The following is a 15,370-nucleotide window of genomic DNA, read 5'->3' as shown; positions in this document are numbered from 1 at the left end:
TTTCTATAAAAAATTGTACTTACAAAGTAACACTCCTGATTAAGTTTATTGTTAGTGCCCTGATTGTGTGTGCTTTTGATCCTCAAACACTGAACTCAAGGTTTCTGCTTTAGTACAGGCAATCAAACAAACCTCAGGCTGACCTTCCCCAAGACAAGCACTAAAATAATGGTATTCCCCAACTTACTTTTAAACCTAAACCCACAGTGAAAGCTCGAACACGATACACAAGGATACACAAGGACGCATCTCATGCACACATGCACATAAAGATACCTTATAAATTACATTTTCTACATCCTGTCTCTATATGCACACATAAGCTGCTATAATTCAGTTATTTACCATGTACCACTTGTGGTGTAAAATGTCATTTTCTAAGAATACACCCAAGGCTTAAGTCAGCATTTTTATGATATCATCTGCACTGGGAAAACATTAAAGGCTCAATATTTAATAAACATAATAAACATCCCCATGAAACAAATTGTTCATAAACTACCTGTTTAATTTTTCAGGGTTCCTGAACCACATATTTTCTTACTAGTTGTGAGCCTGCTGGGTTGGAGGATAGATAGGGCCTGTCAGGGATAGAATATAATGTAGCAGTTTTATGAATTATTTCTGTGAGGAAAAGCCTATTACAGCTGACAAGAGGGTGATGATATTAGCCCATCATCATTCAGATGGCACCACCCAGCCCCCTTTCATCCGTCAGGCCCCATGTAAGGGGGCCGTAAGCCACACCGGTTTCACACAGCCAACACAAAGACAAATTCTACTCTTTTTCTGAGTCCATGAAACATTTAGTATTTCATTTTGAATTATGGCAGATGACCGAAACAAATGGCCTAATGAATCTCGCTTACTGTCCCTTGCAAATCTGAAGATGAGCTAAAAGTAAAACCACGGTTGCTTTTCTTTTGTTTTTTCTTTCTTTATTCAGGTTTTTTCTTTTTTGATGCATTTCTTCTCTCTGGAAAGATCTCTATTGCATTCTAAATAGATGCTGAGGTTATAGGATTATTGTCATAAACAGGCCATTTGATTTGAGAATCAACTTCATAGCCCCTCAGTGGTATCTCTCTCCACCATCTCTGTATATAACCTTTGGGATAATACACATTTTCATCTATTTTGTTGTTTTATAAAATATAAACACCACAGGAGGCAGAGCAAAAGGAAAATAACAAGTAAATATTTCATATATTTGGGTAAAATCACAACTAGTCAGCAAATGGCAGTAAGAATTATATACCTTTAGGTTTAATAAAGGGGAATTAATTAATAATTAAGTCTGCCCAAATCCTCTGCACAGCGCCTATTTACAAGTTGTTTGGCTGAACTTATATAGCTTTCCTGGGGTATTTACTTTAAACATGGCATTGAGGTTTGTTAGGGATTTGAAGGGTGGAGCTGTTCTGGAACATAATAGAGAAGACTGAGAACTGAGTGCACTCACCAATGGCATCATTCCCTGATGTGCTTTTTGAAAGGGTCTCGGAAGAACTGAACACAAGGCAGTGCTGCTCTGATGGCCTGATGAATACCACCTATTAGGTGGTTTCCTTCATGCTCTTTGCTGCTCTGTTTAAAGGAAAGTCTTGCGCCTGGTGTTTGCTGGCTCCTTCAACAGCATCAGACTGTGTTGACTGCCATGTGCTCCCAGTGGCCCACAGCTCCAAGGCCATGAGCCTGTATCATACAAGCATGTTGTCAACAAAATACAAAAGAATAGGCACTGAGAAACATGCATTTAACTGTAAAAAGGGGCAAGGAAAAAAAATGCAGAGTTGAGGCTAAAAATAGGGAGAATAATAGGAGTTAGTCTGAGAAATAGAAAAATTCCCCTCTGGTTCTTTGGCATGCTTTGGTCTTTTTTTCTCCCTTTACTCTGTGACTCTGTAATGGTTTTACAGCCATTAGACTTATCAAGTAAATTTTTCTTAGTTCAGGTATGTACAATTGATCCTGATAGATGTTAATAGCTCCCAAACTAAGGCAGAGTGCAGTCCACATACAGGAATAACAATTCTGTTAAAAAGAAGAAAGTTTGAAAATGGATGCCATAATATAGGCCAGAAGCACTCCTGGTCAAATTTCCTTAATTTGGGGGGTAAAATTTCAGCAGTGATGCCCCTAAGTCATTCAATATTAATTATACTGTGTCTTAATTTGTTAAGACTTAGGTTTAGGTAATTTTATAATTTTTTGCCAATATAAAATTTGGCAAGCCACTTTTGAAAAAATGAAATCTAAGTATCTTGAATTTCTTTGATCTTATAATTTTCTTTCCAAAAGAAAGCAATGCTTGAAAGTCTGATGTTAACATTAGTGTTGCAAATTTTTCTAGTTGCATTTTTGCTAGTTGCCAAGATTGGTATATTAGGAAATACTGTCCTATCACTATTATTATGCTCTTGAGTTTCAAAAACAGCATTTGCTTTTCCCAAAGTAAAGTATTTTTATAACTAACAGTCATTTGTTCCATAAATACCTGAACTGTAAGGAATTTTTACAATAGACCAGAAATTGAAATCCAGTTAAGAAAGTAAGTTGTACAAAAAGAACATCTGGAACCGTATGGGTCTAATGGGTAGCACAGCCGCCCCTTACCTAAGGCCTGTTGTGACTGCTCCTTGTCAGGATCAGTGCCCAGCCTATGTACCAGGTAGAATTAAAAATTTTATAATTGAAGGAATAGATGAATATCTTATACTTCTTTCTACCTCCTACATATTATCAAGCTAAGAGAAAAAAACGGTTGATTAAAGAAAATGCATATTAATTTACTCTCAAATATATAAACAAACCAAGCAGAATAAGAGAACTAAAAACAAGTAAAAGAAATAGATGTGCCCCCACAGACCTACTTAAAAGACAGAACAATAAAGCAATGTTCAATGAGTGACAACATGGTGAAAGAAATCTCCCAGGAACTAAGGCAGTATTTTATTTTCTCATTTCCATCATCTTACCAACAAGGTTAGCATGTTTGCTTCTAACTTTGAAGCACTTTCTAGTTAATTAGTTCAGATCAATTTTCTAATATTAGTAAAGGGCATCCCTTTAAACTTCATAGGAACACTTACATGTTCAGGAAAATGCTAGAATAGTTTTGCTGAAAACACATGTAATACTGCAAAATTATCAAGCAAGTGTAGTTAGGCAGAGGAAAATGAGAAGTTAGGTATGGTATTTGTGCATACTTATTAAAGGGGACAGAAACACTGGAAACATAGGGACCTGCTGTTTTTGTAGGTCAGAAATGATTGAACATCAGTGATTTCGTATGGTTCAACCTAATTAGGTACAACATTTGTAATAAGCTTAAGTTGCACATTTCTTTAAGAAAAAGAAGTGCATAAAATTGCTCAATGATATCTTGGACCCTGATGAGGGGTACTTATTACATCCAAGGTCAACATAAACTTTTATAAGAATTAAATACCAAGAGTTTGAGGGAAACCTCTAGCAGTTTGCCATTTTCCTGGCAGCATTATTTCATGTCCTCTGTCCTTAGAGGAGAAGCCCTCCTTTCTCTATCTTGTACTTCCTGCCCTATCACCTCTCCCCATCAAAGTAGACAGGGCTCCTTTTTTCCTGTATCACATTCTTGGATCCACAGAAATTGTCAAGAAAATCTTGAAAATAACTGTATAATTACATAAACCCACAATGGGGCCTCACTTTTTTTGTGGCTATTTTATGATAATTTCTTTTACTGAAATATAGTTCATACACAGTATTACATATATTGGCTTCAGAAGTACACCTTAGTGATTCATCAATTATACACATTATTTAAAGTTCACCATGATAAGTGTAGTTGTCATCTGTCACCAACCAAACATATTAAAATATTGTGAGCTATACTCCCTATGCTATTTTTCCCTCCCTGTGACTAAATTATTTTATAACTTAAAGTTTGCCTTTTAATTCCCTTCATGTATTTCACCCTCACCCCCATATTAACCAACTGTCCATTCCGTGTTTATGAATCTATTTGTTTCATTTGTGTGTTCATTTTGTTTTTCAAACTCCACATATAAGTGAATAAAATACCCATGAAAGACCTATACTCTGAACACTACAAGACTCTCATAAGAGAAATTAAAGAAGATACCAAGAAATGGAAACACATCCCATGCTCATGGATAGGAAGCATTAATTTTGTCAAAGTGGCCATCCTAAAGCAATCTACAGATTCAGTACAATCCCTATCAAAATACCAACAGCATTCTTCAACAAACTGAAGCAAATAATTCTAAAATTAATATGGAACCAGAGAAGATCCCGAATAGCCAAAGCAATCCTGAGAAAGAAGAATAAAGCTGGGGGGACTATGCTCTCCAACTTCAAACTCCACTACAAAGCCACAGTAATCAAGACAATTTGGTACTGGCACAAGAACAGACCCACAGACCAATGGAACAAACTAGGGAGCCCAGATATAAACCCAAATGAATATAGTCAATTAATATATGATAAAGGAGCCATGGATATACAATGGGGGAAATGACAGCCTCTTCAACAGCTGGTGTTGGCAAAACTGGACAGCCACATGCAAGAGAATGAAACTGGATTATTGTCTAAACCCATACACAAAAGTAAACTCAAAATGGATCAAAAACCTGAATGTAAGTCATGAAACCATAAAACTCTTAGAAGACAACATAGGCAAAAACCTCTTAAATATAAACATGAGCAACTTTTCCCTGAACACATCTCCTTGGACAAGGCAAACAAAATAAAAAATGAGCAAATGGGACTACATCAAACTAAAAAGCTTCTGTACAGCAAAGGATACCATCAGCAGAACAAAAAGGCATCCTACAGTATGGGAGAATATATTTGTAAATGACATATCCAACAAGGGGTTAACATCCAAAATATATAAAGAACTCATACACTTCGACACCTAAAAAAGCAAATAACCCTATTAAAAAATGGGTGGAGGATATGAACAGACATTTCTCCAAAGAAGAAATTCAGATGGCCAACAGGCACATGAAAAGATGCTCCACATTGCTAATTATCAGGGAAATGCAAAGTCAAACCACAATGAGATATCACCTCACACCAGTTAGGATGGCCAACATCGAAAAGAATAGAAACAACAAATGCTGGCAAGGATGCAGAGAAAAGGGAACCCTCCTACACTGCTGGTGGGAATGTAAACTAGTTCAACCTTTGTGGAAAGCAGTATGGATGTTCCTCAAAAAACTTAAAATAGAAATACCATTTGACCCAGGAATTCCATTTCTAGGAATTTACCCTAAGAATGCAGGATCCCAGTTTCAAAAAGACATATGCACCCCTTTGTTTATCACAGCACTATTTACAATAACCAAGATATGGAAGCAACCTAAGTGTCCATCAGTAGATGAATGGATAAAGAATATGTGGTACATATACACAATGGAATATTATTCAGCCCTAAAAAGAAAACAAATCCCACCATTTGCAACAACACGGATGGAGCTAGAGGGTATTATGCTCAGTGAAATAAGCCAGGCAGAGAAAGACAAGTACCAACTGATTTCACTCATCTGTGGAGTATAAGAACAAAGCAAAAACTGAAGGAACAAAACAGCAGCAGATTCACAGAACCCAAGAATGGAATAACAGTTGCCAAAGGGAAAGGGACTGGGTGCGTGTGGGTGGTGGTGGGAAGGGAGGGAGAAGGGGAATAAGGGGCATTACAATTAGCACACATAATGTAGAGGGGGTTACAGGAAAGGCAGTATAGCACAGAGAAGACAAGTAGTGACTCTATAGCATCTTACTACGTTGATGGACAGTGACTGTAAAGGGGTATGTGGTAGGGACTTGATAATGGGGGGAATCTAGTAACTACAATGTTGCCCATGTAATTGTGCATGAATGATACAAAAAAAATTATTATTCCCTGAATAATTAACTGCTTGTTCTGTAGGAAACTAAGAATGTACCTAAATTCTGTAACTGAAACAAAGTGAGCAATAGATGTCAAGTGTCCAGAAAAACAACTGAAAATTCTTTAGAGCTAGACTAATATGCAGAATTATAAGACCAGCTTGTTAGAACTAAGACAAGCAGTATCCTCTTCCTCATTTGGATAGTCTGTAGAAAATCCAAAATTTTGAAACAGTTAATACTTTGCCACACATTGCTTTAACATATCTAGAATGCCTAACAGTGCTGCTCCTAGTTCATGACCCCATTCATTAGTTCCTTTTACTATGCATTTTATGCCATGGGGAAAATGGAAGTTTTCAACCAGAATTCCACGTGGCCTTGATAGTATCCACTGTGTGTGTGTGTGTGTGTGTGTGTGTGTGTGTGTGTGTGTGTGTGTGTGTGTAAGAGCCTGTTTGCATATCACTGTGATGTTTAGTCTATCCTGGGTAAGGGGTGGAGAGGAAGCCGCCACTCTCTCCTCCCCTCCATTCCTGGTAAATAATTGGTCAGTTGCCCGCCAGTCACCAGGAACCCACTCACGGAGTTCCTCCCAGAAGGGGTGGGGAGAGGTAAAGCCCACCATGGCCAGACAGGGAGCGCTGGGGGGTAGGGTGGCCCAGCAAGAGGGGGCAGAGCACACTGGGAGAAAGAGACTGGAGCAGATGAGATTTGGAGCCAGGGGAGAGAGACTGAGCAGTGAGAAATAAAGCTTTAACTCCCAACCTACCCTTTCTCTTGTCTTCCTTTGACATTACCAGATTCATAAGGAACTTGACCCAGGTGGGGAACCCTCTTTCTCCCAGAGTCACACACACTACAATTATTCACATGCTGGTCTTCTTCATTAAATTGCTAGATCCCCCAAAGCAGGGTTACTGTCTCTATTTTGTCTCTATAACACCTCACATAGAGTAAATGGTCAATACATGGTTATTGGGCAGCTAAATATTTTTTAAAGATTTAAAATAAAGATCAGGATTATTAGATAATTTTTATGCTTTGAATTATATCTGAGATGGGCTAATATAAATTAGAAATTGAAGAAAATTCAAGCTAAATAATACATATTCTAATCAATGGGAAATTTCTGACATAAAAAAGAACCAAATATGTATTCTAAGTATATCGGATATCCAAAAAGGCATAACAAATATTATAATATACACTAAAGTAACAAGCTTAAGAAATGAAACACTGTATATATTTACATGTATGGTGGAATATCTCCATGTGTCCCATTCTTCTCTCCCTCAGCCTGCTGAGTAATCATTATGCTAAATTTGGTTGCTATTTGCATGCATGTCTTTATACATTTGCAACATGTTTCTATTTTTAATGATTACCTATGGGTGGCAAAATTTTAAAAATATTTCCAAGCTTTATTGATATAAATTAACATATATCATTACATAAGGTTAAGGTACACAATGTCATTATTTGATACACATATACATATTGTAAAATGATTACCACAATGAGGCTAGTTAACATATCCTTCCCCTCATATAATTATCTCTTTTGTGTGTGGTGAGAACATTTTAGATCTACTCACTTAGCAATTTTCAAGTGAATAATATAGTATTGTTAGTGACAGTCACCATCATGTAAATTAGATCCCTAGAACTAATTCATCTTCTAACTGTTAAGTCTGTACCCTTTGACCAATATTTCCCCATTCTCTACAGCCCCCAGCTCCTGCAACCACCATTCCACTGTTTCAATGAGTTCAGCTTTAGATTCCACATATGACTGAGACCATACAGTATTTGTCTTTCTTTTCTGACTTATTTCACTTAGCACAATGCCCTCAAGGTCTGTCCACGTTAGTGCAAATGACAAGATTTTCTTCTTTTTTATGGCTGAACAACATTCCATTCCATACATATCTCACATTCTCTTTATCGGTTCATTTGCTGATGTACACTTAGGTTGTTTCATGTCTTAGTTATTGTAAATAATGCTGCAATGAAAATGGGGTGCAAATATCTTTTTAATATTGTGATCAGAGATATCAACCTATAGTTTTCTTTCTTTTTATTGGAATATAGTCGATATAAAATATTATATCAGTTTCAGATGTATAACATAGTGACTTGATAATTACATATATTACTAAATGCTCACCATAGTAAGTGTAATCACCCCCATTACCATACCAAGATATTATGGTATGACTGGTTATATTCTCCATGTTGTATTTGCAATCCTATGACTAATTTATTTTATAATTTGAAGTTTGTACCTCTTTATTCCCTTCAATATTTCACCCATCCTCCTGTTTCCCTCCTTATGGTTATCAACAGTCTATTGTCAATATTTATGGATCTAATTCTTTTTCGTTTGCTTGCTTCTTTTGTATTTTTCTAGATTCCACATGTAAGCGAAATTATATGGCATTTGTCTTTCTCTAGAGGATCCAGTTCCATGACGTTGATGAAGTTAGAAGAGAGTTAGGGATGCCCCCTGCCTCACTCAAAGGCCAGGGCGGCCTGAAGAAGCAGGCTGGAAGTCAAAGAGAGACAGAAAGAGAGACACTCCTCATGGATACCCAGTCGGGCTGTCAGCGTCTGACACGCGGGCCTTTGAGAAGCCGCTGAAGTGTAGCCTCAGCCTAGGCTCTCGCAGTTGCCCATGGACTTCCTCAGGCCCTCACATCCAGGGAGATGCCTCTGAAGGGGAATCCTGGCCTCCACTCAGGTGACTTTCCCGGCTCCCAAGGGAGAAGGGGGATCCACTGAGACATAGGGGAACCTGTCACTCGAGATGTTGAGATTGGCAGCCAGCTAGTCCCATTTAAGTGGCTGACAAGAACCTGATGTTGTGTGCCACAGATGGCTTCCTTCTATAAGGACAGTGAAAGAAAAGGCAGGCTTGGATACTAATACTCACCTCCTAAGTTACCCTGGACGAGCCCCCAAAAATGATGCAGTTTCTCACACCACAAGGGTATGAAACTAGAAATAAATTACACAAATAAAACGAAAAAGCCTACCATCACATGGAAGCTTAACAATATGCTCCTAAATAACCAACGGATCAATGACCAAATAAAAACAGAGATCAAGCAATATATGGACACAAATGACAACAATAATTCAACAACACAAAATCTGTGGGACACAGACAAGACAGTGCTAAGAGGGAAGTATATTGCAATATAGGCTTACCTCAGGAAAGAAAAACAATCCTATATTAAAAAATCTAAACTCACACTTACCACAACTAGAAAAAGAAGAACAAATGAGGCCCAAAGTCAGCAAAAGGAGGAACGTAATACAGATTAGAGCAGAAATAAATAAAATCAAGAATAAAACAATACAAAGAATCAATGAAAGCAGATGATTCTTTGAGAAAATAAACAAACTAGATAAACCCCTAGACAGACTAATCAAGAAAAAAAGAGTGCCTGCACACATAAACAGAATCAGAAATGAGAAAGGAAAAATCACTATGGAAACCACAGAAACACAAAGATTTATTAGAGAATATGATGAAAAATTATATGCTAACCAACTGGATAACCTAGAAGAAATGGACAACTTTCTAGAAAAATGCAACCTTCCGAGGCTGACCCAGAAAGAACAGAAATCTGAACAGACCAATTACTAGCAACAAAATTGAATTGGTAATCAAAAACCTACCAGTGGTGAAGAGATGACTTCACCACTGACTTTAATCAAACATTTAGTGAAGATTTAATACTCATCCTCCTTAAACTTTTCCAAAAAGTAGAAGAGGAAGGAATACTTCCAAACTCATTCTACGAGGCCAGCATCACCTTAATACCAAAACCAGGCAAAGACACCACAAAAAAAGAAAATTACAGACCAATATCACTGACATAGATGCAAAAATACTCAACAAAATATTAGCACACCAAATTCAAAAGTACATCAAAAAGATGATCCATCATGATCAAGTAGGATTTATTCCAGGGATGCTAGGATGGTACAGTATTATAATATCCATCAACATCATCCACCACATCAGCAAAAAGGAGGACAAAAACCACACGACCATCTCCATAGGTGCCAAAAGAGGCATTCGACAAAATTCAACATCCTTTCATGATAAAAACTCTCAACAAAATGGGTATAGAGGCCTCAACATAATAAAGGCCATATATGACAAACCCACAGCTAACATCGTACTTAACAGTGAGAGGCTGAAAGCTTTTCCTCCAAGATGGGGAACAAGACAGGGATGCCGACTCTCCCCACTGTTATTCAACATAGTACTGGAGGTCATAGCCATGGCAATCAGAAAAAACAAAGAAATACAAAGAATCCAGATTGGTAAAGAACAAGTCAAACTGTCACTATTTGCAGATGACATGATACTGTACATAAAAATCCCTAAAGACTCCACTCCAAAACTACTAGAACTAATATCTGAATTCAGCAGAGTTGCAGGATACAAAATTAATACACAGAAATCTGTTGCTTTCCTATACATTAACGATGAACTAGCAGAAAGAGAAATCAGGAAAACAATTTCATTCACAATTGCATCAGAAAGAATAAAATACCTAGGAATAAACCTAACCAAGGAAATGAAAGACCTACCATACCCTGAAAACAATAAGATACTCTTAACAGAAATTAAAGGGGATACTAACAAATGGAAACTCATCCCATGCTCTTGGCTAGGAATAATTAATATTGTCAAAATGGCCATCCTGCCCAAAGCAATATACAGATTTGATGCAATCCCTATCAAATTACCAACAGCATTCTTCAACAAACTGGAACAAATAGTCCTAAAATTCATAGTCCTAAAATAGTCCTAAAATAGCCAAAGCAATCCTGAGAAGGAAGAATAAAGTGGGGGGGATCTCGCTCCCCAACTTCAAGCTCTACTACAAAGCCACAGTAATCAAGACAATTTGGTACTGGCACAAGAACAGAGCAACAGACCAGTGGAACAGAATAGAGACTCCAAACATTAACCCAAACATATATGGTCAATTAATATTCAATAAAGGAGCCATGCACATACAGTGGGGAAATGACAGTCTCTTCAACAGATGGTGTTGGCAGAACTCGACAGCTATATGTAAGAGAATGAAACTGGATCACTGTCTAACCCGATACACAAAAGTAAATTCAAAATGGATCAAAGATCTGAATGTAAGTCATGAAACCATAAAACTCTTAGAAAAAAAATAGGAAAAAATCTCTTGGACATAAATATGAGGAACTTCTTCATGAACAAATATCCCTGGGCAAGGGAAACAAAAGCAAAAATGAGCAAGTGGGACTATATCAAGCTGAAAAGCTTCTGTACAGCAAAGACCACCATCAATAGAACAAAAAGGCAACCTACAGTATGGGAGAATATATTCATAAATGACACAGCAATAAAGGGTTGACATCCAGAATATATAAAGAAATCATGCACCACAACAAACAAAAAGCATATAATCCAATTAAAAAAATGGGCACAGGATCTGAACAGACACTTCTCCAAAAAATTCAGATGGCCAACAGGTACATGAAAAGATGCTCCACATCGCTAATCATCAGAGAAATGCAAATTAAAACCACAATGAGATCACCTCACACCAGTAAAGATGGCCACCATCCAAAAGACAAACAACAACAAATGTTGGCGAGGATGTGGAGAAAGGGGAACCCTCCTACACTGCCAGTGGGAATGTAAATTAGTTCAACCACTGTGGAAAGCAGTATGGAGCTTCCTCAAAAATCTCAAAATAGAAATACCATTTGACCCAGGAATTCCACTCCTAGAAATTTATCCTAAGAATGCAGGATCCCAGTTTCAAAAAGACAGATGCACCCCTGTGTTTATCACAGCACTATTTACAACAGCCAAGAAATGGAAGCAACCTAAATATACATCAATAGATGAATGGATAAAGAAGATGTGGTACATATACACAATGGAATATTATTCAGCCATAAGAAGAAAACAAATCCTACCATTTGCAACCACATGGATGGACCTAGAGGGTATTATGCTCAGTGAAATAAGCCAAGTGGAAAAAGACAAGTATCATATGATTTCACTCATCTGTGGAGTATCAGAACAAAGAAAAAAAAAATGAATGAATAAAACAGCAGCAGACTCACAGAACCCAAGAATGGACTAACAGTTACCAAAGGGAAAGGGACTGGGGAAGATGGGTGTGGGAAGGGAGGGATAAGCGGAAAAAAAGGGGCATTACTATTAGCAGACATAATTTAGGGGTGGGGGGCACGGGGAGGTCTGTACAACACAGAGAAGACAAGTAGTGATTCTATAGCATCTTCTACGCTGATGGACACTGACTGTAAAGGGGTCTGTGGGGGGAACTTGATGATGGGAGGAGTCTTGTAAACAATGTTGCTCATGTAATTGTAGATTAATCATACAAAAAAATATATAACAAATTAACAAAAAATAAAAATAAAAAATATATTATCATTTAAATTTGAAGGAGGGATTAAACAATTTCCAGATAAGCAAAAGCTGAGAGAATTTAGCTCCCACCACCCATCTCTACAGTGTATTTTGGAGGGACTGCTATAGATGGAAGTGTTCCTAAGGTTAAATAGCTATCACCAGAGGTAATAAAAATGGATAGACAAAGAGTACAGAATATCATAACTAATATATAAAGGATGAGGAGGGGAAGAAAAACAACCTTTAGATTGTGTTTGTAATAGCATACTTAAGTGAGTTAAGTTAGATTCTTAGATAGTAAGGAAGGTACCCTTTAACCTTTGGTAACCATAAATCTAAAGCCTGCAATGGCAATAAGTACATACACAGAGATAATCACCCTAAATGCAAATGGTCTGAATGCACCAATCAAAAGACATAGAGTCACTGACTGGATAAAAAAACAAGACCCATTTATATGCTGCCTACAAGAGACTCACTTCAAACCCAAAGACATACACAGACTAAAAGTCAAGGGATGGAAAAATATTTCATGCAACTAATAGGGAGAAAAAAGCAGGTGTTGCAGTACTTGTATAGGACAAAATTGACTTTAAAACAAAGAAAGTCACAAGAGACAAAGACGGACATTACATAATGATAAAGGGGTCAATCCAACAAGAGGATATAACCATTACAAATATCTATGCTCCCAACACAGGAGCACCTACATATGTGAAACAAATACTAACAGAATTAAAAGGGGAAATAGAATGCAATGCATTCATTTTAGGAGACTTCAACACTCCACTCACTCCAAAGAACAGATCAACCAGACAGAAAATAAGGAGACAGAGGCATTGAACAACACATTAGAACAGATGGACCTTACAGACATCTACAGAACTCTCCACTCAAAAGCAGCAGGATACACATTCTTCTCAAGGGCACACGGAACATTTTCAAGAATAGATCCTATACTAGGTCACAAAAAGAGCCTCAGTAAATTCAAAAAGATTGAAATTGTACCAACCAGCTTCTCAGACCACAAGGGTATGAAACTAGAAATAAATTACACAAAGACGACGAAATGACTTACAATCACATGGAGGCTTAACAACATGCTCCTAAATAACCAGTGGATCAATGACCAAATAAAAACAGAGATCAAGCAATACACGGAAACAAATGACAACAATAATTCAACAACTCAAAATCTGTGGGAACGCAGCAAAGGCGGTGCTATGAGGGAAGTATATTGCAATAGAGGCCTACCTCAGGAAAGAACAATCCCATATGAACAGTCTAAAGTCACAATTAACTAAACTAGAAAAAGAAGAACAAATGAGGCCCAAAGTCAGTAGAAGGAGGGACATAATAAAGATTAGAGCTGAAATAAATAAAATCGAGAAGAATAAAATAATAGAATCAATGAAAGCAGGAGCTGGTTCTTCGAGAAAATAAACAAAATAGATAAACCCCTAGCCAGACTTATCAAGAAAAAAAGAGTCTACGCACATGAACAGAATCAGAAATGAGAAAGGAAAAATCACTATGAAAACCACAGAAATACAAAGAATTATTAGAGAATATGATGAAAAATTATATGCTAACCAACTGGATAACCTAGAAGAAATGGTCAACTTTGTAGGAAAATGCAACCTCCCAAGGCTGACCCAGGAAGAAACAAAATCTGAACAGACCAATGACCAGCAAGGAAATTGAATCGGTAATCCCAAATGACAAGTACGACAGGTACCGCATGAAAAAAACTTTTAATCCTGAAGGCGCTGCCTCCGGCGGCCTCTCCCCCACCGCCCCACCGCGGATCCTCAGCTCGCCCGGCCCGCGCCGTTGAGGCCGCCGCCGAAAAACACACACGGCAAGACGCCCGCCGGCCTCCCCGTCTGCGCGGCCCCCGGCCCCTCCGCCTGCAGCCCCGTCCCGGGCGGCGGCGGCAGGTCGGCGGCGCGGCCCCCAGGCGGGCCCAGCGAGGCCCCACCTGCGTCAGCCACTCCCGGCCCCGCGGGCCACGCAGTGCCCGCCGAGCCCTCGCACTGCGGCACCCTCCACGGCTCCACCGCGCCCGCAGGCGGAGGCAGGGGTCCCTGCTCCCCGTCCGGGCCCCGCCGCGCCTCGCGGCGCGGCCACGTACCTTCCAACCAGCAGAGCCGTCGCTGTCGCCTTCACCCCTGAAGCGGGACCCACTCCTGACGCTCTCCGCCGCAGGTCCGCGGTGGCGGAAGCCGCTTTCCGGTCGGGCTCTCGGAGGCCTTGGCGATGCGGTCGGCGGAGGACAGGCTGCCCCACCCGCTGCGGTGGACGAGCTGCTCCTCCGCGGCTACCCCGCGGCGGCGACGGTGGTGGTCAAGGTCGCGCCGCCGGGACGGCGCCAGGCTGGAGGAGGCCGAGCTGGACGGGCGCAGGTCCGGCCGGGGCGACGGCTCCAAGTCCGGGCCGATTGCCGTCCTCCGCCCGCCGCGGGAGAGGCGCGAAGCGGTGAGTGCGGCGCCGGGAGCCCAGCGGGCGCGAGGAGGAGATACGAGGCCGGGGGACGAGGTCGGTGCCGCCGGCGCCTGCGCGCCGGGAGGAAGGCGCAGGCGAGCACAGCGCGGGGCCACCATCTGGGCTCCGCCGGGCTCGCTGCGCGGACCGGGCGGTAGGCCGGAGGCGCCGGGACTGCGTCGACGGACCGCAGCACGGAGGGAGCTGCGGGAGATTCCTCTACGGATGGTGCTCACGAAGCTACTGACTTGAATACGGCAGCGGCGGCACCTAGAGCTACTACGCAGCCTCCGGACTTGCGCGCGCGCCCAATGGCTGCCTGCCCCATGGCGCCGCTCGCTCATTAGCCGCGAGGGACACTCATGGCCTTGGCTCAGTTCTGGGAGCCTCCCAGAACAAAGAAGGTGGCTTAGACAAGAACCAAGTTTTGAGAGACAAGCAGAAGCTCAGGCCCGGCTGATTAGCAGTGTTTGTCTTCCACATGAGACGGTGGTGTCGAGACTGGGCAAGGTGGCTGTTTCATCTCATGCATGAAAAC

At 40.2% G+C, this 15,370-nt stretch overlaps 1 protein-coding gene and 1 gene segment (V, D, J or C); both read right to left on the bottom strand.

The window, feature by feature from the left end:
- LOC108389056 (interleukin-1 alpha) overlaps nucleotides 1–15,347 on the bottom strand; it is a 163,962-nt gene extending 148,615 nt beyond the window's left edge. For 2 of the 4 annotated variants that reach the window (XR_012133318.1, XM_073241273.1), the window contains exon 1: nucleotides 14,483–15,347. Coding sequence is in view for 1 of the 4 variants with exons in the window: in XM_073241273.1 (XP_073097374.1) it covers nucleotides 14,514–15,176 (663 nt within the window). In the remaining 3 variants the exon portion in view is untranslated. The remainder of the gene's footprint in view (nucleotides 1–14,482) is intronic. The other 2 variants (XR_012133317.1, XM_073241275.1) reach the window with 2 other exon arrangements.
- The window catches only part of LOC118971267 (immunoglobulin kappa variable 2-28-like), a 628,396-nt gene that overhangs the window by 563,798 nt on the left and 49,228 nt on the right, over nucleotides 1–15,370 (bottom strand).

This window comes from Manis javanica, chromosome 1, assembly GCF_040802235.1.
Source record: "Manis javanica isolate MJ-LG chromosome 1, MJ_LKY, whole genome shotgun sequence".
NCBI classification, from domain to species: domain Eukaryota; kingdom Metazoa; phylum Chordata; class Mammalia; order Pholidota; family Manidae; genus Manis; species Manis javanica.
The sequence above is the reverse complement of the archived record's forward strand: the minus strand, read 5'-3'. Positions and strand labels throughout refer to the sequence as shown.